Below are 25,552 nucleotides of genomic sequence, written 5' to 3' on the forward strand. Positions count from 1 at the left end.
AACAATTTTTTTCACCCATAGGAGTCAACGGGTTTATTTTTTTGCTGCAATAGAGAAAGATTTTGCTCATCATGAGTGATAAACAGTGAGATACATTTTTTTCTGAATTGCATCTCAAATTGAATCTCATCCATGAGTTTTCACCTTTTTCTCACTCAATTGAAAGTTGCTCTCTGAATTTTCCTGTCTGTATTGATAAACTTGGCTACACAAGTTACTGACCTACCGATAAAACAGTTGATTACAAATTAGTATTAGAGTTTAGCATGGCTGATGAAATTCTACAAATATGATAGATTAGCCACAAGGATGATCAATTTTAATAGTATGCACAAATATGGTAATCGTAGGCCTTTTCACCTCTAGCCTGGTTACTGATCCAAAGCATTCACCATGGGCAATTAATTTTTACTGTATTAAACAATCAAATCAATAAGTTGCTGGTAGTACACATACCCAGATGATTATACAGTTGACAGAACCACTTGGTGCACATCAGCCAAAACAGAATCCAGAAAATGTTGATAAGGACTTATTAAGGAGCCACTGCATTGCCCAGTTTTTCTAAATAATTTGTTTTTACCAAGCTCATTACTTAGTTTCGTTTCATGCTAATTTAAACATACATTTGAGTGTTCATAGTTAAAACATTTTTGTGTGAAATTTCAACATTGAACTGGTTTGTTGATGTATGGCCCTTATTTTAATTTGCTTGCATGCATTTGGCTGTAGATGAGCATGCTGTGCCCTTTTTATTGGCTGCAAACATTGAAATTGCTTTTAACCGTGGAGACTGGATGTGTGTCTAAGGCCATTCTTCATCATGCACAAGAATTGTAATGATTAGTAAACTGGATATTAGATTTAATCACATTTTGCTCCTTACAGGGAAAGTTATACATTCAAAAATAACTATGTAATGTTCTTTTGCAGGTGTACACGTTTATAAATAATTTCTTTTTACCAACATTTTAAAGAAAACATATTTCACAGATAGAGATAGATACATGATAGCTAGCTACTTTAGGTAGCTAGCTAGATAGCTGTCTATCTGCCCATCATCTATCTATCTATCTTTCTATCATCTATCTATCTATCATCTATCTATATATAGAGAGTGAGAGCTAGATGATAGATAGGTAGACAGATACGGTATTTAGATAGAATACATAAAAAACAATGCATCCTTTGTATTTTTATAGTGTTTAATTGATTAAATACTTATTATTTTTACATTACTTGATATCTTGATACAATTCCAAAAAAGAAAACCTAATTAATTTTAATTCACATAACACATTTTATTTAACTTGATCTGAGTGATCAGTCCACATATTGATGTGGAAGTACAGGAAGCATTTCCAGTGCATTTCTCAAACATTTTATGATAGGGACCAGTTGATTGTTATTTGTTTTGCCTGATGATGTTGATCAACAAAACTATTTTTTTGTTGGTATACATGCATAGATCATTATAAAGTTTGGATGGAAAGAGATTAAATTACACAAAAATCTGCACAAGATAAAATATTACTCATGTTGACAGGGGATTGTTTTTTTTTGCTATGGCTTTTAACTAAACACTTCCTCAACTTTTGGGTTTTTTGCTTAGTGGAGTCATCTATACCAAACAAAGACATCCTTTAAAACCTCAGTCTGTGATTGTACTTTTTAATAGTTCAGAATTGTATGTGAGAAGTATTTGAATAAATATGGCCATTATGGTGCTTTTTAGAGAAAATCATGGTTGAACTTTTAAATATATAGTTTGTCTACCATGTCTGTGAATTGATACCAAAGTCACAAAATTACATATTATACATAACTACTTCTCCAGGAAATTGTCTTGTCATTGTAAAAATGCTATGTTTTGTTTCAAACACGTATGTCAAGATCTACCTTTTATCTGCCATGTAATGGACTTATTGCCCCAACAGTAAAACTGTTGCTCTGTGTCCCTAAAGCTGTGTTTTAAATCTTTTGCTGCTTTGTGTCACCTTCCATTTAGACTTATTCTTGTGCCAACAGTTGGGAAGCACCAAAATTGTCCAGGCAATGGTACAGAAATCAGTTGTAGCCTTAGTTTCATTGATTTATTTTTATAAACCAGAACAGACTTTAGCAAGGACACATTAATGATTTAGCATTAAGCTAATTTGTTTGATAGCTACTTTCTGATCTAATCTTCTTACAAACAGCAGTAAGCTAAAATATTGGCCTTTTTTGTTTACAGTACAAATTCTGTATGTAACTAACATGGACACTATCATATCATAAGAGAAGCATTCTTTATTTCTTAGGTACGTTATACAACAGGGCTCAATAAGTGAATGGTGATGCTCTGTAAAATGTATTCTACACAAATATGTTTTTATAAAAATGATGGATGTCTTTGTTGACCAGAGATGTATTGTTAAGGGTTGAAAATATCCCTACAAGTGCAGTGACCTTCACAGCTCACTTGCCCTGGCTACACTGAGCAAATTGATATTACTCCTATGTCTGGGAGCACTGTCACAGAAATATGTGACCTCTATTATACCAGGTCTGTTTCTCCACACATAGAGATTTTTTGTCAGTTTTGTATTTATTTGGCTTGAAATTGATGTCCAGAATCAGGAGCAGAAGATGGATTTATAGCAACATGCCTAATTCAAACTCATAATTCAAAAAGTGGAAGTATTTTATACATTAATGCAGTTAAACCTTGTATTTTACTTTATCTTTGTTCCTGTTATTTATTTATAGGAACATAATGCTCACATTGCTGGAGAGACAAAGTATATAATAAATACAAACACAGTCCCACATTTCCTAGTGGCGTCTAAGGCCACTTTAGATCAGTATATCATGTCAACTACTGTATTTACTAAATAAAACAGTAAATAGAGAAAAACAAACGAGTAAAGAGAGTTTATAGAAAATTATCACAAGCCAAAGGAGACCATAACAAAGCAATTATTTTGTTATACATGTATGGGATCTGTTGTTCAGAATTGTCAGGACCTGGAGTTTTCCAGATCATGAATCTTTACGTAATTTTGATATTCAAACCTTAAATCTACTAAAAAAATTATGTAAACATTCAGGAGGTTATTAACTAAACTGTGATTATTTTTTTTTTGGTTGGAGTTTTAAAGCGGAAAAACACACATTTTTTGTAGAAAATAAAACGTGAATTTTTTTGTAATTTATTAAACCCTGATGCTGTTAAAATTCCAAATAAAAAAGTACCCCATCTCAAACCTGCCGATGTCCCATTTACAATTGAAAATTATCATGATCTGCACTGGGTTTCATATAATAATCTGAATAATTTGTGCTTTTCTGGCGATAATTCAAAAGTTTTCAGGAGTGAAATAAAAAAAAGTATGCTTTGGATATTTTTAGATTTTAACGAGTATTTTCCTAAACCATAATTTTTTGAGTAAATTTATTGATAAATACTGTAATAATATGCATGAGAGTTTGGTCCAAGTGTTTTAAGAAAATAGTGAAAAAGTACAAGGTACTGTCTATGGGAGACAGCCTTTCTATAATTTTGAACTTTCTGGATTATATAAAATTTCCCTCTAAACAGTATTAAAGGCATACTGCTATTAATCTTTGTTGCATTCTGAAGATTCATCTTCAGAAGGGACTGTTAAAGCATTTGCATAGTCTGCCAACAACAAACATGTCTGTTTTTAATGCTGTTTTTAAAGACCTCAATGCAACTAGAACCTTCAGACAAAAGCAAGATGTTGAAACTTATTTATCAATATTCTCATTTTAGTGATTTACAGGTTTTTGAAATCATGACTAAACTCACGTTATTCTCTAACACTCCAAATGTCATGGAATGTATTAAAAGATCCAAATATTAAAAGTATAAATGAAAAAGGCACTGAACGATGCACTACAAATATGAATACCTTTAAAGTTTCTAAAAATTTTAGTTGACTTGCTTAATTTATTAAAAATTCTGATTGGAAATTGTTTGTGCGGGAAAAGGCTTGACAAAATTGTGTGACAATTTGACGTGTCTAACATTTTGAATGGCCGCACCAAAAATTTAAATTATTCAGATTATCGAAAGGATACCATGAATTTTTCAGATTATCGAAATACAACTTGTGACAATCATGACGGCAAGAAACATGTTTCAATTGTAATAGGGACAATCTGCCATTGACTTTTACATGAGTTTGACAGGTTTTACCTGGAGTATTTTCAGATTTTTAGCAGATTCTGAGTATAATAAATCTCAAAAAATTAAAGTTTTTTCCCCTTTTGAATAATGTTAGTTTTCCCCCTTAAAAATGCAACCATAAAAATATGAGGGTTAATAAAGAGGCCCCTAAAAGTCCAAATTGATTAAAAGCAGTCCAATAAGATCAGCGCAGCAACTTACATTGGAGGTTTTCATGGTTTTTACACTAAGGGGCCGATTCACTAAGGGTCGAATTTCGAAGTTAAAAATACTTCGAAATTCGACCCTCGGATTGAAATCCTTCGACTTCGAATATCGAAGTCGAAGGATTTAGCGCTAATCCTGCGATCGATCGATCGAAGGATTTTCCGTTCGATCGATCGATTAAATCCTTCGAATCGAACGATTCGAAGGATTTTAATCCAACGATCGAAGGAAAATCCTTCGATCAAAAAATCACAGGCAAGCCTATGGGGACCTTCCCCATAGGCTAACATTGACTTCGGTAGCTTTTAGCTGCCGAAGTAGGGGGTCGAAGTTTTTTTTAAAGGGGAAGTACTTCGACTATCGAATGGTCGAATAGTCGAACGATTTTTCGTTCGATTCGTTCGATTTCGTTCGAATTCGAACGAATTTAACCAATTCGATGGTCGAAGTACCCAAAAAATACTTCGAAATTCGAAGTATTTTTCATTCGAATCCTTCACTCGAGCTTAGTGAATCAGCCCCTTAATAAATATTGAGTTTTAGAGCTTTTTAGAAATATAGGAAAACCACAATTTTTTAGAGATTTGTGGAAAAAAATTAAATTCAGTTGTCAGTAAATAGACCCCTTAAATTACATACAGTACAATGTAATAGACTCTGAGGCATTGTAATAAACTTAAAAAAGAAAATATTTAATTAATAAAAACAATGCTGTATGTGCCTCAATAAGATACTTATATAATACCAGTATCCGTAAGAATGGTAGTACAATGAAAATCACAGAAAAAATAGAACTGAATATATTGTATAAATACCAGGGTTACAGGCCAGAAATAATTATTAAAACAACAATTTAAACAAGCAGTTTAGTTTATAAAATAAAATGGTTCCACTAACAACAAATTGCTGATGAAGTTACATAAAATATATTAAAGCTACTATAGAGAAATTCCTATTATCTATGGTGCAGCACAGCTAAACAACCATACATATTACAACAATAAAGCTGCGGGCAGTAGAACAGAAACCCCGAAACTTTAATGAGGACAAGACACATGAAGGGAAGGATAGAGAAGAGGAATGAAACCAGACCTCTTCTTCCTCAGAGCTTTCTCTGATGTTGTAAACCATTAGTAGGCTATAAACAAGCCTGTAACATTACTGAATAGAAATCATTTTGTGTCCATAACACAAAAGTATGTTTGCTTACCCACTTTCCCTTATATTTTAGAGTTTGCTATTGTGTATTTGTGTGTGACTTTCTAATTTGAGATTAGAGTTTATCAAAGAAAAACTCATACACTTTCTATTCATTCCTATGAGATTTTTAGAAGCATATTTGACAAATAGTGAACTTTAGCTTTTATCAATTGATAAATATTGATATTTATTAGAGTGACTGCAATGTAACCTAGAAAAAGTGAACAAAAAAACAAACACCTTTGCCTTAAACTAATTGTATAATCAAAGCTATATTTTTCTATTTGTCATCTTGTCTGTAAAACTAAAAATCCAGCAAAGGAAAGTACAGAAAGGAAGGGGTACCACAGAATTGCAAAAGATTTTCAAAAGAAACTGTTAAGGGGACAGAAAGAGGGGAGGAAGACAAAGGGAAAAAGAGTCAGGATTTATCATATACTCTATATATACACAGCAATAACTCAGAACTAGCACGAGTCGATGGTACTGTAGTTGCATTGATCTTATTGGACTACTTTAAATCAATTCTCTCAGTTATAAACAGCCTACAAATCAAATTCCAAAATTCAAGTTATTTAGACTAATAACATGTATGTTTATGTGTACTAAAATTTAAAATTTTAGCACTTTATGGTAGAATTTTCCATATATTATATCATATTTTATAGTATACTGTGAACATATTTCATGATAATGCTTATCTATTCTGTAGATCTAAAATATCCCATTCAATTTAGACTTATTTCCAATGGCCATCTATATACATCAGCTCAAATGGCAGGTGCTACATTTTTAGTCAGCAACCAGTATTGTGAATTTTATCTTCTTTTACAGAAATCAATTCGTCTTCGTTGCAGCAGATGAAATTTCTTGTAACTCCTCTTCAGGTAACAACCATTGATAATTTTTTTTAACACCCATCTAGTTCTCAACATCTTTTTATCTAGCTTCAGTTAATCACTTTAGAATGCTCTATTTCAAAAAATCAAGGTTTCAATCTTGGTTTCATTATATCACTAGCCCAAGGACATTAGGCAGTTGTGCTGACTGTTATTGTTTATTTGTAGTTTCATTATAATTCGATCTAGTGATGTGACACTGCAATAGTTTCTCTCAGATAATCTGGGAGGCCGATTAGCATATTTTCACCCTTTCAGAGCAAATCAATGAGAAAATTGATTTTCTTGATATCTGAGTGGTCAATAAAATCTCTGAAAAAAAATTGTTTTAACCTGTCTAGCTTAGATGTACTCTGGTTAAAATTTTTTAAAATTGAAACACTTCCAAAACATTTTTTTTATTATAACCAATAATGTATTGCAAGATAAACAATATAATAGGGCTCATATGTTTTATAAGGGAAAGGTGAAAGTTTCAAAAATCAAGAGCATGGTTTCTTTGTCCAAAATCTCAAAAGCCTCTTTCAGACAAATGTATTGTACTACATTTAAGAGCATCCATGTGAGCAGCCCATGGATATCCATATGCATGTATCTTATTGGTGCACCTCAAAAAGAGTGCCTATGGATGTGAGGCTCAGCAGCAGCTATATATGTATTACCTGCCTAAGACAGAGCTGAAATGCAGGGCTCCATTATACAAGAAAGCAATGTTCCAGTATTTTTTATATTCAGATTTTTTTTTTTTTTTTTTTGTAACTTAAATTTTATTTCTCAGCAAAGAAAGATACAGCAATAACATGTCGGATACAATTCTGGCATAGACCATTGAAAAAAATGACATGAGCTTCAAATAACATGTTGGGGTCTAGTGCAGACATGCATGATACGTGTTATACATGTTACATCGTATACATAACAATGAGTATTAAAACATGTATATAAAGTCAAACATCATGGGAAAGGAGGAAAAGAAAGACAGATAGAGTACAACTAAAGAGAGGGGATGGGAGTAGTAGGGGAAGGGGTCCTAAGTTCACTGTGAAGGGGTCACGGTTGGGTGGAATCTGAGAAAAGACCCCAAGGAGACCAGACCTTGAGATACAGGGGGATTCTGTTTTGCATCCTTGCCAAATTGTATTCATACCGTTTGATACCATTAACCCTGTGCTGCACTTCTCGGAGGGAGGGGATAGAAGAGGTTTTCCATTTGGCAGCAATCGAGATACGGGGAGCTGAAAGTATCTGGTTAGCCAGCTTTTGTATGTGCTTAGAAAGCTGCTTGTACGGTTTCCCCAAGAGTATATGTAAAATGCATTTATCCAGAGTTTGATGGGTCACCTGGTTTAGCAGAGTTAAAATGTCGTCCCAGAATGTTAGTAATCGGGGGCAGAACCAGAATATATGGGGTAAATCCCCTCGGTGTCCGCAATCTCTCCAGCAGCTAGAGGAAGTTTCCGGGAACAACCTATTGAGCTGAACTGAAGTGTGATACCAAAACATTAAAATTTTAAAAACAATTTCCTGTTGCCTAACACAAGTGATCCCTCTTTTGGTATTATCCCAGATCGCCTCCCATTCCCTAATATCGATCCTTCGTCCTACACAATCATCCCATTTTTGCATAGAGCTATGTCTAGATCCCGTATCCAGGGAGGGGCAGACTAATAACTTATAAATGGAGGAGATTAAACCTTTTTGGGGCAACCCCCGGACCGCCAGACGTTCAAAGGGAGTAAGTGGGTCATCTCTTGCCACCAACAGTGGGGCATAGTAGTGCCTTAGCTGAAAATATGCATACCATGAGAGTGAGAGACCCGGTGCCTTATCCCGTAGCATTTCCCTCGTTGGGAAAGTGCCATTGGCCAGCTGGGTCAAATCCCTCAGGGTGAAAAAAGGGGCATGTATCCATTGTTGGACGTATTGTGGATTTAACGCAGGCTGGAATTGAGGGTTGCCCAAGTGCGAAAGTAGTAGGGATGGGTTTGAGGCTAGCTTATATTTGAACCGTAACCTCCACCAGAGCCTTAAGCATCTGCACTTTGGGCTTAGCCTTTCCCAGGTTGGACCAAACCCAGGCATTAGGATGGTAGGGTTGAAAGTGGTGTGTTTCAATGTTTGCCCATATAATATCAGAGGACCATCGAGACCATGCCAAAACTTGACGGAGATGGGCTGCTTCATAGTAGCGTTGAAGCTGTGGAGCCCCCATACCACCCATTTGTATCGGGGTTGTTAAGGTTTTCCGATTTATCCTATGTCTCTTCTTCCCCCAAATAAAGACATGGAACAGTGTCTGAATCTCCTTCAATACTGTCAAGGGGAGAGAGATAGGCAAAGTTTCGAAGAGATAGAGGTATTTTGGGAGGATAGACATTTTTAGAGAGGCGATTCTGCCCATCCAGGATATGGAATAGCCCATCCATGTCTGAAGTTTATATTTAGTCTCCTGAAGCAAAGGTGGGAAGTTGTACCTGAAAAGATCTCCATATTTAGGTGTGATCTTTATTTCTAAGTAAGTGATATAGTCCCTCTTCCAATTATACTTAAATGTGGCCTGTAATGCTTCCAAGGATGGAGTAGGGATAAATAAAGGGAGGGCTGCAGTCTTAGTTACATTTATAGCCAGAGAGAGTGCTGTAAGTATCTAGCAATTTGTGTAGAGAAGGAAGGGAGACCTGTGGGTTGGTTAACATTAAGAGCACGTCATCAGCGAAGAGAGCGATCTTGTGTTGAGTAGGACCTACCTCTACCCCTTTAATGTCCCTATGATTGCGTATGTGGGCGGCTAGTGGTTCTATGCTTAATGCATAGAGAAGGGGCGAAAGAGGGCACCCCTGCCGGGTACCGTTTGAGATCTTGATGGAGGCTATAGAACGGCCAGGTAATTTCAGGTAGGTCGTGGGATTGCTATAGAGGGCCTGTAGGGCCTGGAGAAAGGGGCCTGTTAGGTTAAGGTGTTGGAGAAGGGCGAAAAGGTATGTCCAATCCAGGCGATCAAACGCCTTCTCCGCGTCTAAACTTAGCAACAGTGCTTGCTTTTTTTGCGAGTCCAAAATGTCAAGTAAATTAACCACTCGTCAAGTGTTATCCCCTGCCTGGCGACCTAGTATGAAGCCTACTTGGTCAGCATTGATCAATCTCGGCAACAAGGGGGCTAGACGATTAGCTAACAATTTGGAAAATAGCTTTAGATCGGTGTTTAATAAGGCGATCGGCCTATAATTGGCACATACCGTTGGGTCCTTACCATCTTTTGGGATCAAAGTAAGAAAAGAGGTTTGGTCGGTGGCGGGGATTGGGACTCCCTGGAGGTAGCTATTATATAATTTGGTGAGATATGGTAAGAGGGTGAGGCGAAATTGCTTATAATAATGGTAGGGCAACCCATCAGGGCCAGGGGCCTTGTTATTAGGAAGGACATTGAGTGTGGCTAATCTTCATCTTGTGTGATTTCAGCGTTCAGAGTGTCCAGGTCGGTGTCCTGAAATTTAGGTAGATTCGCTTGCTGCAGAAAATCTGAGAGCGAGGGGGTCGTTTGTAAGGGGTCAAACGTCCGATTCTGATTTAAGTTGTACAAGGCAGAGTAGTATTTATGGAATTGCATTGATATATGGTCAGGGTTATACATCAATGTGCCTGATGCATCCCTAATTGCCGCAATAGTGGTCTGGGCTTTTTGAGCTTTTAGTTTACGTGCTAGGATAGAGTGCTGTTTGTCTCCCTTCTCATAGTAGGTTTGTCTAGTCCAAAGCAGTGCCTTTTCAACTGCGATTTCTTTCTGAATTTTAAGTTGGTTGCGTATATATCTACAAACTGCTGGAGTAATGCTTTAGAAGGGGTGACATTATATAGGGGTTCTAAAGTCCGTAACCGGGTGAGCAGGTCATGTTGTAATTGATTGTGTTGTTTCTTTCTAGCAGAGGTTAAGGCTATAAAGTGCCCTCTCATAGTGGCCTTATGGGCTTCCCAAAGGATGGTGGGGGATTGGACCGAATTTTCATTTATAGTAAAATATTCTTTGAGTAGTGCCTCCATTTTACAAAATGTGTCCGGGTCATTTAGGAGAGTTTCATTAAGTCTCCAATGGGCCATTTTAGGCGGAGTGGCATGTAAATCAAGCGTCAATATAACTGGAGAGTGGTCGGACCAGGTAATCGCTGCAATGTCTGCAGAATAATGAAGTCTAAGGCAGGGTTGTGTGACAAAAAAGTAATCAAGGCGTGTATGTATTTTATGCATTGCTGAATAGAACGTAAATTGTCGGCCTTGTGGGTGATCTATACGCCAGGAGTCAAATAAGGTTGCCTCGCATAATAATTGCCTAAAGTCCTTAGATAAGGAGGGGGCACCTCTATCGGAAGAGGGGGACGATCTGTCCATAGATTGGGTAACAGAAATGTTAAAGTCTCCCCCAACGATTTTATAGAGTGCAGGAGATGCGGAAATTTTATTAAATACCCTGCGAAGGAACCTGATCTGACCCCGGTTAGGTGCATAGATATTCGCAATAAGGAGAGGGGTGTTAGAGATGGTACCTTCTAATACTATATAGCGTCCGTTGGGGTTGCTAGTGACCTGAGTAATCTGTACTGGGCAGTCTTTATGTATGATGATTGCCACTCCAGCCTTTTTTGTGCTGGCTGATGCATAATAACCGGTTGGGTAGTACTTAGATTGCAATTTATGTGGCTTGTCTTGAGAGAAATGAGTCTCCTGTAGTAGAGCAATGTCTGTTTTGTGGAGCCTCAGTTCTCGCAAGGCCAAGTATCGCTTAGCAATAGTATTAAGACCTTTACAATTAAGACTTGTAAAAATAACCATATTGATAGAGGGAAGAAAAGCAGATAATCATTATGAAAGCTGTTGAAAGCATACGACCAGGTAGCCTCGAATGTTGCGGGAAGATCTCAGAAATCAGGATGCATATCACCATCAGCATAGGTTGGTCAATCCGTGCACCAGTACACTGAAAGGAGTCCAGAAAGGCACAGTAGCAGGCAAGTCGCCTATGGAGGCAATACTGAGAAATCAAGTCCCATGTCGGGTGGAGGAAACGTACAGTGCAAAAAACAGCAGTAATAGTAAAAAATACACCGGTGGCCTGTAAAGCCATCATTATGGAAATAGGACGGTGAGTAAACTGGGAATCAAGTAAGAAAAACTCTGAAGGAGAGACAAAAAGAGAGAAAAAAAAATGGAAAGAAAAAAAAAGAGTATAGTAGTCTCAGTAGTAAACCCAAACACCTAGGTGTAATGGGGTTTGGGGGGAGCAATCCGTGCTCCTCAGAGGGGGTTTCAGACATCAATCGTGGGGAGAAATGTCCAAGAAGTAGTAGGTTCCTGGAAATGTCTTGTCGAGTCTGTAACAAAATGCGTGTTAGACATACAAACCCTCAAGAGTGGGTAACTCAGAAAAATGGCAGCAGCTCCCTTCAACCTGGCTCGAGGGCACCGATTGTGTGGTCCAGAGATGACGGCTGGGTCGATGGTATCTGCTGTCGACACGGTGACTTTGGAATCTGTTGCCATTGGGGCCGGAGTGCAGGTGTCTCAGTGTCGTTCCTTGCATTAGGTGATGGCCTGCCTTAAAGGCCCAAAGCTGCCAGGAAACGTTGTGCGTTGTCTGGGTCTTGTAAAATGTAAGTATGGCCTTGACGTTGCACAACAAGCTTGAAGGGGTAGCCCCAGCGGTATGGGATCCTCATTTCTCTGAGCCGTGTAGTGACAGGCTTAAGTTCCCTGCGCTTGCTTAAGGTGATCGGTGAAATGTCAGCAAAAATTTGAACTTTGTGGTTTAAGTAAGTTATGTCGGTAGCGCCACGGGCATGAGTGAGGATCAGTTCTTTTTGCCTGAAGTAGTGCAGACAGGTCACTATATCCCTGGGCGGCTTAGTGGAAGGAGGCTTTTGGCCTAGCGAGCGGTGGGCCCTGTCAAGCTTCCACTGGTCAGGAGGCATATTAGGGCAGATCATGAAGAAAAGGCCGCCAAGGTAGCTTGGAATATCTTGTGGCAGAATGTCCTCAGGCACTCCTCGGATTCTGAGATTCTGCCGCCTAGATCTGTTTTCAAGATCTTCACACATGCCTCTGAGCTGTAGCAGCTCATGTCGGAGGCCTGCATTATCATCCTCCATAATGGCCTGTTTTTGAATGATGGCATCCGTAATGGATTCCAGCTTATCGGTACGGCCCCCTAGCTCAATCAAATCCGAGTGTAACTCTCTCACAGCCTCTGCCACTGCATCTGTAACCACCTTAGTTAGGGCTGCTGTGAGGCTGGTTTGAAGCGTTAGGAGCTGCGTAGTTAGGGACCGCTCGGTAACAGGTTCAGAATCAGATTCCTGTTCAAGTAAGGCTGGGGAGGACAGATCTAGGGCTTGGAGCAGTTGCGTGTGTGGTTGCCTGAGGTGTGTTGGCGACTGACCTGAATTCGATCGTTGGGGAGAGTCTACATCCCGCTGCGAGCTAACCATGGAGGAGTGCGGAGAAGAGGCGCCATGTTCGATTTTGTCATCCGCGTCTTCTAGGATCGCAGTGCGTCGCTTAGTGTGATCTGCCTGTAGCGATCGTTGGGAGAAGTCAGGATCTCGATGTGAGGCCCTCAATGAAGACTGAGGGGAGGAATCTCCGTGCTGGCCGTCTCCCTCAGCGCCATCTTGGAGCGCCATGCGTCTCTCGGCTCGGCTCGTTTTGTGCAGGTATGGGGACATAGTCACCCGCTGCCTCCGTTTTCCTGTCATTCCGTGGTGCGCGGTCTCTTGAGGAATATAGAGCCCCGAATGGAATAATCAAGCTGATGAAAAGGGCTTATTATCGGGGTTTAGGGCACCCGAGTTACGGAGCTCTCAAAGAGTACGTGTGCTCGCCACTATGTCAGGCCACGCCCCCTATTCAGATTTTTTTTAATAAGCAAACATCCAAGTTTGAAAAAAAATCGCAGAATAAAGCTTACACTAGCATTGCACAAGTTTGAATTTTGATAAATAGGCCTTCCAAATCCAAATGTGAACCCCAAAAGTAATGTGACTTTGAACCTTTGGAAAAGCAGTTTTATATTTTTCTAAAATGAAATATGCAAATGTGAGTTGCATTTGTTGGGGGATTTTGTCAAATATTTTATTGATGCCAAAATGTGTGATTAAGTAAAAGTGTTAGGATCCCCTTTAAAAATCCTTCCTATTATATGTTTGTATGATAATTACACAGCTTTAAAAAAATTCATAGGATTGCTACTGTATATCTGAAGAAGGCATGTCATTTCATGAAAATTTGCCAGGGTCAAAAATAGTTTGATGAAGGTTGGCGAAGATTTTGACTTCGGCAACAATTCTGATGCCAGCAACAATTTGCATGTGCTCATTGACTTTAATGCAATTGGACAAAAATTGTCATGGTGTCAATATTGTTGTCTGCGTCAATATTGACGTCCGTGAATTGTCGTTGGCATCAACATTTGCGTTTCCCTAGTTTTTGGACATTTCCCGAATTTCACAGGAAATTCACAAATTTTTCGGCAAAACTGGACTAATTCGCTCATCGCTACTCACAAGGGTGTTATATTTTTCTAAATAATGCAATCTGCCGAGCAAAGCACTGTGTTGCTCACAAAAGCACTTGTATGATATCATTACCTTCTATACTTACACTTTTCACAAAAGTGACCAGTGTATCAGCTTTGATGCTTAAGGTACTGTATAGTGTGCAAAGTAAAGGATGCCCAAACTCAAGGGATCCCTGGAATTACCTTTTAGCTGTTGTTACTTCCGGGGTTACCTCTGCATCTTGTACTTAAACATGCAACTCAATGGAGGACTGGCACAATTGCCACTCCCACAGACAAAATGCAATAAAAATACAAATCAATCTGTGCAATTTAAGGCACAGGTTACTCATTTATTAAGCGTGACTGCTGTTATGATCATTAAACTTTTTCAAATAAACTAAAGGTACTTGTGTCTACAGACACTCCTCACACTTGCACATTTTGGTAAAAAATACATCACATTTGGTTTGAAGCTCGCATACAATTATGTATGAGGAAAATGTTGTATTGTATATACAAAAAAACTGTCAATTTATGCTCAAAATAACCCTTTGCATACTGCACTTACACTAATTAATGAGCTATTGCAATGAAACCAGCATTCCTAATGCTTACACAGCTTAAAGTTGACCCACTCAAATGTATATGGACAAATGCTTCAAAAACCCTCCATATGCATCCTCATAAAAGAAAATATTTAAAAAGTAATATATGGCTGGTATCATACCCTGGTTCTTCTCAAGAAACTCTTACCAGAGGTGTCACCAAACTGTTGGCAATGTGAAATGGCCCCGGCAGATATGTTCCATATATTCTGGTCATGCCCCATTATTACCCCCTTATGGTCCACATTGAAGACCCTGGTGATAAAGGCTACATGTTTGGAATTTCCGAACAACCCCATAATCTATTTATTAGGACATCTGATCCAGGGTGTTGTAATAAGAACACAAAAAATCCTGCATATTCACAGCAACAAGGTGCGTGATAGCTGCACAATGGACAGACCCATCACCTCCATGCCTATGGGATCTAATAAATAGAATAGAACACGTAAGAAGGAAGGAACACTTAACAGCCTTAGCTCATGATACCTCAGTAAAATCTGAAGTTTATGTGGAACATTTATCACCAGTAGTTACAAGATCATGAATAACTATAACAGGAGAGAGGGCTTTTACAATGGTCTTATCTACCCAAAAAAGAAGGGAAGTGAGACAATGGCCTATCCAGGATGGGGAGAGGACAGGAGATAATTCCCTTCAAGGCAATGATTGTCACATTTAGACTACTACAAAAAATCTGAAAAATAGATTAATTAAACGAGGAACCCTATCAGTGTTTGTGCCTTGGCTACAAAGACAGTCACACAGATATATCCTAGTATGTCTAACATCAAGTGACTGTGGCGAGCATTGTAAATGGCCTTTCTGGTTATTTGTCATGCAATGCCTTAGAATCTGAAGCAAGTAGCAAGAAACTCTATTATCATTACTGTAGTATCTAGTACTCAGGATGCTGCAACTCTGTGAAATCAACAGTGAAAGCCAGATCTTATCATAGTCTTCTCTCAGCCAAACTGCACCACAAGCACCCTTTTATTCTTTTTTAACCAGCTTGTAATTACTCTCACATTTGCCCAAAATTCTTGAGTACTTGTACAATGTAAGCTTTCTCTTATCCAAGTATGCACTTAGCAGAGAGTACATTTTGAAATGCTCGTAGAAGAGAAAGTATGAACGCACTAACTGGCCTTCCAATGCTGCCGAGCCTGGTGCTCAATCCTCTAGGGAGACGGCACTCCCCTGCATCCAATGGAGACAAACGAAATGAGGAACCGGCACACAGGATCTAATGCAAATGGGGATATACCCCTTAAGTGATTACATCAAATGATACACAATGTTTCGGGGGCTGGCCCCTTCGTCAGGTTCCTCATTTCGTTTGTCTAAATTTTGAAATGCAACATAGGTATTAAAAGAAAGAAAGGCTATCACTTGCACAAGTAATTTTACAATTTAGTGTCATTATACAGCTTGCACTGGTGATGCCCATTTTAGTCAGATGTCTATTTTATTTATCTCTATGGAAATCAGCTACATTTGATTAGATCTGCAAAACTGGGTATTACTTTTGTGGGCAGGCATCTACAGCATAATATTGCAAACAGAGATATAGTTGAGGATATACAGTATAGTATTCCTGCTATTTTAAGCAGATGCAAGATATTTGAAAACATTTTCCTATATACAGTAAACTAAACTTTTGACTTTGGAGGCAATTCTTTGTAGTTATGGGTTTGATGATTATATCAGCCCATATATTGGTTCAGCATCTTTGCTGATAATCATAATGCTAGGTTGGAAGTTGATCCAATGAAATACTGTGTTTCACTGCATACATCAAGTCTGATAAGGATGCAAATTGGATTTATATATTTTTACGATACATGTTATTTTCGTCTTTAACTGCTGACAATGTATCTAGATACTGAGTGCAAGAAATTACATTTTGGCCTGATTCAAATTGAAATTTTTACAGTGTTTTGGGTTTCTTAGCACTAAAACTCAAATATTCAAATATAGTTCAAAAACTCTTTTTTAGACTTTTTTTTTCATCTAAAAGGAGCCAAGTTTAGGTAAATTCTAATGGGATTGTTTTCTAGGCAGTATTTAGGCAATTGTTATTAGTTTTTTTACTTAGTTTTTTTTAGTTTTTTTTTTCATTTTTATCTGATCAATTTTTTTATATTCAAGTTTTTTTTTTTTATAAATAAGCAGACATTTGAGTTTTATAAGCCTTTGAGTTTATTCAAATTTAACAGAACATTTTAAATTCACAAATTGGAATATTTATAAATAGACCTCCAAGTTTCCAAAGCTTAAATAAATAGAAAGGGTGGACAGAGTGACACTGATCACTAGCAGTTAAAAGGTTAAAACACATTTAAACCAGCTTTCAAAGTAAAACTCCCAAACTTGGCTGCCCTTTTATTAGACACCAGTGGGATCATCTGACTATAGCTGGGAAGGGTGGGAGCTACAACACGGAGCTGGTCACTGCTCCTGTATAACTATAACAAACAAGGGAAAGTTGTGCTCACCACTAATTTTTAAAATCATTAGGCGGGGGTGCAATGAGGGTATGACCACAAAATACAAATAGACAAATACAAAAGGTCCTCTGCACTCAACCCATTATCAATATATTTAAGACAGAGACATTTTGTGCATGGATAGTTTCTTGGGCTTGGATAGTTTCATGGACAAACATAATATCAAATTCTATTGTGATAAATTCTATAAATGTTGCTTCTGTTAGTTACAGAAAGAGGTCACTATCTCTAAGAACCAAGATGGATATACTAATTAAAGAAATAAGATGCATGGGCCTCTGTCCGGTAACTATGGAAATTAACTAGTGGGGATTTAAAGTTATAGGGGCTATTAACCCTATGGGTCCCCCACACACACACCTATGTTTGAACAACAGTAAGTTAGAAATGATGTTGGTGATATTGCATAATAAATTACTATGAATGTTCTTGTTATCTTCAATGCAGAACAGATCCTCAGCAGTTATAAAAAGTACTTTGGCAGTGCTGTAAAAATGTAGATGGTGTGTGTTGGAAAATAACAGACAGAGATTGTTTTAGTGCATACTACTAAATGCAGGGAGGGTCTATAGTTGCTTAGCAATGTGATGTCATGTTTGACTTGTAACCCTGTGTGATTGTCTTCTTCCATTTCCTATGTATGCTCTCTATGAAATCTTCCTGTTGCAGACATGTTATGCTGAAGTGTTTATGCTGAGTTCTATAAAGCAACCAAATTACTGTTCACACAGAAGGTGTGTCTGTCCTCACTTACAGAGAAGCTGCACATGCAGTTCAGATCAGCACTCTGCTAACAGTGTGAACTTCAAAAACTGAATTATGCTCATATTTCAAATGATGATCTTTTTTTTTAAATATTGTTTTTATTGTAGTACAAGAAAATACTTCAGCAGCACTCAATTTTTTTACCATAATCTGAGTGCTGCTGAAGAATTTTCTTGTACGTGAATCAGACCTGGGCAGACAGAGTCAAAAACGGCACCCGACGCTGCAAAGAGCGGGGAGAGTGTGTGTGTAGCACTACTTTGTGTTTGTCGGTTTTTATTGTAGTGTGACATATTTATTAATGTTTATGCTAAAGTACATATCAAACGGATGAGAACATATTATGTTTGATAACTTATTTATGCTCTTTCTCAATTATTTTCAAACCAGATCATTATCTACTTCAGTGCTGTCCAACTTCTGTGTTATTGAGGGCTGATATGTTTCTGGCCTACATGGTGGAGGGCTGATAATGGAAGCCAGTGTTGACCACTTCCTGTTTTTAAACTGCACCCACTTTAAACCACACCCATGTTACCACAAGATCATATCCACTAGAATTGTCGTAGCACACCAGAAAACCAAATGGTTGGTGCTCACTGCAGGGATATCACTTATCACTCATATGTGAAAAAGTTAAGATTTATTGAGACATACCCTTAAATCCATATGCCTCCTCTTCACCCTTGGATAAAACAGCACCCCCAGCACATGATTAAACACCTTGGGGGCCCCTAACAATAATTTATTTTGAATGCTAACAAACCCCCAGAACAAATACCTGGCTTATGTTCCACAGAACAGGGCACACACAGACAGAGTATATCACACACACACAGGCAGAGCAGGGCACACACAGGCAGAGTATGTGACACACAGGCAAAGTATGTGGCACACAGGCAGAATATGTGACACACAGGCAGAGTATGTGGCACACAGGCAGAGCAGGGCACACACAGGCAGAGAAGGGCACACACAGGCAGAGAAGGGCACACACAGGCAGAGTATGTCACACACAGGCAGAGTATGTCACACACAGGCAGAGTATGTCACACACAGGCAGAGTATGTCACACACAGGCAGAATATGTGACACACAGGCAGAGCAGGACACAGGGTCGGACTGGGGGGCCCGGGGCCCACCGGGACTGCTGTCCAGGGCCCTCTACTGTGATGCGCCAGCTGAGCTTGAATTCTTCACGCAGTCGCTGGGCGCGCATGTGCAACGGCCTCCCTTGGTGCTCATGCGCAACAGAGTTCCTTGGCGCGCATGCAGACGGAGCTGCGCAGCGCCAGAATTTTTTTTTTTCATATCCCGAATCTGCAGAGGGGGTCTGGCCCGGCGGGGACCCATGAGGGTCGGGGCCCACCGGGGTTTTTCCCGGTGTCCCGTCGGGCCAGTCCGACACTGGCAGGGCACACACAGGCAGAGCAGGGCACACACAGGCAGAGTATGTCACACACAGGCAGAGTAGGGCACACACAGGCAGAGCAGGGAACACACAGGCAGAGCAGGGCACACACTGTCAGAGTACAGCACACACAGGCATCATAGGGAAGTCAGAACAGAGCAGGAGACAGGGAAACCCATCAGGACCACTCTAAGATGTACTACATACAGTGATACGGTACTGCTGCCCCATAAGCATTTTGCATAAAGTGTGAACAGGTGAACAATATGAGCAGTTTTAGTCTGGGTCTCAGGTGGGAACAGTACAGGATTTTAGGGTGTGAACAATACAGGTTTCACAAGTGTGAACAATGCAGGGGATTAGTTTGCATTTGAGGTTTAAACAATGCAGGGGCCAGTTAATCTTTGTAGTGAAACTATTTAAAGTTTAGACATGGTAAACAAACACAGCAGGTAGGTGAGGGGCCACACAAGGGCAGGCCACCAGTTGTACAGCCCTGATCTACTTCACAACATCACACACTAGAAATAAATTAAGTTAGTAAGACAAAGATTTTTTCAGTTTATGTAATAATAATAATAATAATCATAACAATGCCTCAATTTCTGCTATACGGTCATCTGAAAATGTTGTCAAGATTATGTTTTACAAACATTACTATATTTAAGACACTCACAAAACTGCAATTTGCCTATATAGTATACTTGTATATATGTTTTCTTTGCAGTATAGGTCCTGGTATGTATTTCAGCATGTCAGCCTTAACCATAATAAAAACATATACAATAAATAAATAAAAATATCAGTATATTTACTTTTGCCAGCTATGTTTTTCTGTTGTATACATAAAGCTTCATGCTTGCTATTGTTAATAATTTACTCATATCATGTTCTCTAGAAATGGATCCAATTTTTCAAAAGTTCAGACCATTTAAACGTTTAGTGCAAGTGCTTTCATGGAACTTTTATTCCCTCATGTTACAAATCCTTTAATCATAAAATACACAGTAAGAAGTATGTATTTTGTGTATATGCTTCTTTAGTGGTTCCAATATGGATCTGCAAATCTTTTCAACTCCCTCTTTCTTTTCTAAATTATTTAAACATATGAAACATGTTTGAAAAGATAACACTCTGTACTTTCTGTGGCTTTTATAATGAATAATCATTAAGTAATAAAAACACATTCAAACCTTTTTTGGCCTCACTGCCATTATCATTTTGACAGTATTCTCTATCTGTACCGTTCTAGGTCAGTTCACATGACTAGTCTAATGTGACATAATGACAAGATTAGGTTAAACTGGGGTTTTATGATTTATATACATATGGAGATTCTGCAATTTGATTTCATGTTAAAGTGAGGATACTGTATAATTATTTGCATCAGTTTTTAACCTTATGTCATTGCATGCCTTACCACATATATTTAGTTTAGAAAATTTGATGGAAAAGTGATAATTAAAAAACAATGTGATCACAAAAGAAATCCATTGAACATTTATCTTTTACATATATCATAGCATTAAAAGATAGTTTATGGTACAGATAGTCCATATTATTTACTGATTTACAGCAAATAATGATATTCATTTAGAAATACAAAAACGTATGTCATGTTGTAATGTCCCCTTATTTTGATTTTTAGATTTCCCATACAGAATTATTTAAACAAAAGAAGAAGATTGCTTGTATTCTCTTTACTTATGAATATTATCAATTGAAAATGCTTTAATTTAATAAGCAGCATTTTATTTTATGTTGCTTTGTTACCCAATATAAAAGTTCATAACTTAAACTAGCATATTACAGATGCAAGCAAATAAGTCCTATACCAAATATGTGTGTGTGTGTGTGTGTGTGTGTGTGTGTGTGTGTGTGTGTGTGTGTGTGTGTGTGTGTGTGTGTGTGTGTGTGTGTATATATATATATATATATATATATATATATATATATATATTGGACTTGACAAATAAAGGACTTGACAAAGGGATATAGCAACTAACCCTTTGCAATCCAGGGCCCTGAATCCTTTTGCATATGAAAAGTACTGGGAACTGGGATTTACAGCTCAGTGCCTCCACCTAGGGAATACTAAGGAAAAAAAAAACACATAAGTTTGCAATGAAACAAATGTAACTTTATGTAAAACTGTAGTGAACTCACTATACTGTAGGTATCACTCTATATAGGTGTCTCTCCAACACAGTCCTTTTTATTGTCACAGTCCCAATACTCTGGAAGGGGTTAATACCAGCACAATTCAGTTCAAATGGAATATCCCTTCTCAAGAGCTCTGATGTCCCCAGGTAGCGCTACCTGCATCAAAGTACCTTTCCCTTTGGAGGTAGTAGCCACTCCCACGTGGCAGGTATAGAAGCAAGACCTGTCCTCACCCTGGGGAATCACACAGTGGCCAAAGTATCCACAGGCAGGAGATAGAAACTGGCTCTCCCGAAGCTGAAATGTTCACTCAAAGCAGAGTACAACACAGCCCCTTCCAAGCTCTTCCTGATTAGTTTTTTTAAGCAGCACTGTCACGCTTCACAGATCTTGCTCTGGCTGTCTGTCTGTAACACTGTACATAACACTGCCTATAACTGGGCTGGATGATGTCACAGACAAAAACAAGGGGAATGACTTGTCTGATTCCCTACAGGGATGTGTATTGTTTTGGTTTTATATTTATTGCAATCAACACACAGAGACACATCTGTTCAATCTTTTACTCTCTCTGACTTCCTTCTCCCGGAACTACATTCAACATTTTGGGGGTTATTTAATGAAGTCCGAATGGCAAAACTCGAAAAATTTTAGTTTTTTTACTATTAAATATGAATTTTTAGTGGGAAAAAACTCTTTTTTTAGATTTCTTATACCCGGGGATGGAAAAAGTCTGAATCCGAAAATCCGACCTTCCGAGGTTATATATAAGTTAATGGGAGAGGTCCCTATCCTATTTGGAAATTTCTGTGGCTTGTTTTGGAATTAGCCTGAAAATTTGACTTTTTTGGACTTTTCAAGCAAAAATCTGAAGAAATTAAGGCTTTACAGGAAAAAATCGTACAATTCAGATTTTTGCTTGATTTTTTTCATGTTTGTCCACGATCCAATTAAATCATGCTTTTTTTTAATAATAAACAAGATCCAATCGTGGATTCTAGTTTGGTCTGACTTTTTTTCTTAAAATAATAAAAAAACATATAAAACATAACAGTTAAGTACAGTGAAGTAATCACTTTTTTTAGTAAGTCTGTGTGGCTTCCTTACAATCCTAGAGAACAAAGAAGGATCTGCACACAGGCATTCAAATTTGCAGTGTTACCTGCTCGTTTAATGTGCGGACTGCAACGTTTCGGGGCCACGCCCCTTTGTCAAGGCTTGACAAAGGGGCGTGACCCCGAAACGTTGCAGTCCGCACATTAAACGAGCAGGTAACACTGCAAATTTGAATGCCTGTGTGCAGATCCTTCTTTGTTCTCTAGCATAAGGGAGGCTGCCGGATCCTCTGGGATTGAGCACCGGGCTGATCTGGTGAAGGGTGTGCGTCGGTTCTCTCTACCTTCCTTACAATCCTCCCACTTGAGTTTCTAACTGGAGATGCTTCTTGTGTAGCTCCACTCTGGATTTCTGTTGATGAACTGCTCTCTATATCTTAGTTCACTTAGTTCACTTAGGCCTTTTATTCCTTCTATATTGTGCCAGTACAATGTAAGACCTTGCTTGTTTAACAACTGCTGTGATTTAAACTCCATGTTTCCTCCTGCCATATCCTTACATTTTCACCAAATTTAAGATGCTGTAAAGGTTTAGTCATTTGATCAAAATAGTGTTTTTTTTTATTTGCCCTTCTTTTAGTTGAGATTGCACATTTGCAGAAGTTGTTTTAAGGTACAAGAGATTTAAGGATACTAATATTCTTACCCATTTGCCCATCAATAGCTAAGCTGGGGATGCTCCAATATCTTCCATTGGTGTGTTTCTCCAGTTCATGAGAAACAGAAAATGATCCTTCACATCTTCCTTGTATTTTATAAAGTATCAATTTAACAGTCTGTATGCTTCGCTAATTCTATTGGACTGTGGATGATGTGGACTTGATGTTTTATTGTAAAACTCGCATACTTTAGCAAAAATTTTGAATTCTTTGGAAGTAAACTGTGAAGCATTGTTTGATATGAGAATTTTTTTAAAAGTGTGCAATGTGCAATTAAAATTCACAATACGCAATTCAAATTTGCAATGTAATAAGAAAGAATATTGCATTGCAAAATGCAAATTTTTATTTGTGCAAATTATTTTGCTCTTTGCCACTTTCATTACATTCCCCCATTAGTGTCTTTATTTAACCACTTATCTTTAATTAATTTTTGACAATTAATTATTCCTGTTAATCAAAAGTGAACAAGTCCACTCCTATTTTCTGCCACAGTCTTTTTGGTGCCTTGTGTGGTAGTAATGGCTACTTTTACAATTCTTCATGATGTCCATAATGTGCCTAGAAATTCCAGGCCAAAACAACACTTCTCTTCTTCTTCTCCTGCAGATTTATATTCAAAATGGCCTTCTTGAATGCGTTCTAGCTAGTGATGGGACTGGTCAGAATAGTTTTATTATTATTTTGATGCCCATTGACTTGTGAATTGTTTGGCAAAGCGAAACGCCACAGATTTGCCCAGCACTAGTTGTAGCATTTATTTTCTCACTTGTGATGGGACTATGATTTTGGGACATCAAACTATTTAAGGATTGGAGCTTCTGTCAACAATATTTTCAACTTGTTGAATGCATGCTGATGTTCTTCTTCCCATGTCCACATTACATCATCTCTACTAAGTTCATGAAGTATTTTCAAAAAGATTTGAAGATTTTTACCTAAAAAAAAGTCACCGTTCCTAAGAATCGCTCATGCATTACATTCAAGATTAGACATCTGTCTTGTAGCATCCACTTTGCTTGAGTCTGGTTTTATCCCCTCAATTGACAAAATATATTTTAGAGAAATATTTATTTTAGACAAATTTGCATTTGTCCTTGTTGAGTTTAAAATTCTTTATTTTAGACCTCTCCAGCACTTATCTAAGTGTTCTGTTGTTCTTTTGTCTCTGCCCAGATAAATATACCATCAATATAGGTCACCACTAGGGATGTAGCGAACTGCCGATTTGGTGTTCGCGAACGCCGTTCGCGAACACCGGCAAAAAATGCCGGTTCGCGAACTTCGAACACCCGCTAAAATCGTTCGATTCGAACGATCGAAGGATTTTAATCGTTCGATCGAACGATCGAAGCATTCGATCAAATGCTTTTCATTCGATCGAATGCTTACAATCGTTTGAACGAATGGAAATCGTTAGATTTTTAGCGGTCGAAGGAATTCGAATGGTCGAATGGTCGAACGATTTGTATTCGAATCGAACGCGAACGCAAAATGCGAACGTCGCGCGACGTTCGCGAACATTCAGCGGACGCGAACGGTCGAAGTTCGCGCGAACAAGTTCGCGGGCGAACAGTTCGCTACATCCCTAGTCACCACACCTTCAGTACCTTCAAAAAATACCTTCAAAAAGTTGCTTTATAGTGATGGGCAAATCAATGAATTACTGCAAAATTTGCGAAACATTGGAAAATACGAAGAAATGCATTGATGTCAATGGGCGTCAAAATAATTTTGACGTGAGCAAATTTTCATAGGTGTGACTATTTGGTCCAAAATGCATTAAAGTCAATGGGCATCTGAATAATTTTGACGCATGACAATTTTTATTTGACTTGGTGGATATTTTGTCACTGAGCTGTTGCCACAATTTTGCTAATTAATTTGCATGGCAAAATGTCGAAATTTGCCGCAAATCTAAACCACATGGCATCCTGAGGCATCTGTAGTGTCCAAATTGTATGTTAAATGTACACAAATGTGAGCCATTGTCATCCACCTTTATTTGCCATCACCCAGAACTTGCATCAGTGTCCAGTTTAATACTGGCAAGCTTATTTTCTATTTTCAAAGCAACTTTCCATTCCTCTCTGTGACTCCACCATACTTTACTATAAGCTTGGCTGTTCTATGAGAAATGTTCAGCTCCACATCTTTTAAAATGAAACTTGTACTGTATTTTAGTTTTAGTTTGCTTGCTACTGTGCACATTGCCCTGTTTTACAGAGTTCACATGTATGCTCTCCTGCATAGAGGCCTGTGTATTCTTGTCTTCCTGCA

General features: G+C 38.2%; 1 protein-coding gene across 5 annotated transcripts in view; it reads left to right on the forward strand.

Annotated features, from left to right (window-relative positions):
• LOC121398856 (RNA binding protein fox-1 homolog 1-like) overlaps window positions 1-25,552 on the forward strand; it is a 351,364-nt gene that overhangs the window by 318,347 nt on the left and 7,465 nt on the right. For 2 of the 5 annotated variants that reach the window (XM_041578304.1, XM_041578307.1), the window contains one exon: window positions 6,434-6,486. The exons of the other annotated variants lie outside the window; for them this stretch is intronic. In XM_041578304.1, coding sequence (XP_041434238.1) covers window positions 6,434-6,486 — 53 coding nt within the window. The remainder of the gene's footprint in view (window positions 1-6,433; window positions 6,487-25,552) is intronic. 5 annotated transcript variants of the gene reach the window in all.

This window comes from Xenopus laevis, chromosome 9_10S, assembly GCF_017654675.1.
Source record: "Xenopus laevis strain J_2021 chromosome 9_10S, Xenopus_laevis_v10.1, whole genome shotgun sequence".
NCBI classification, from domain to species: Eukaryota; Metazoa; Chordata; class Amphibia; order Anura; family Pipidae; genus Xenopus; species Xenopus laevis.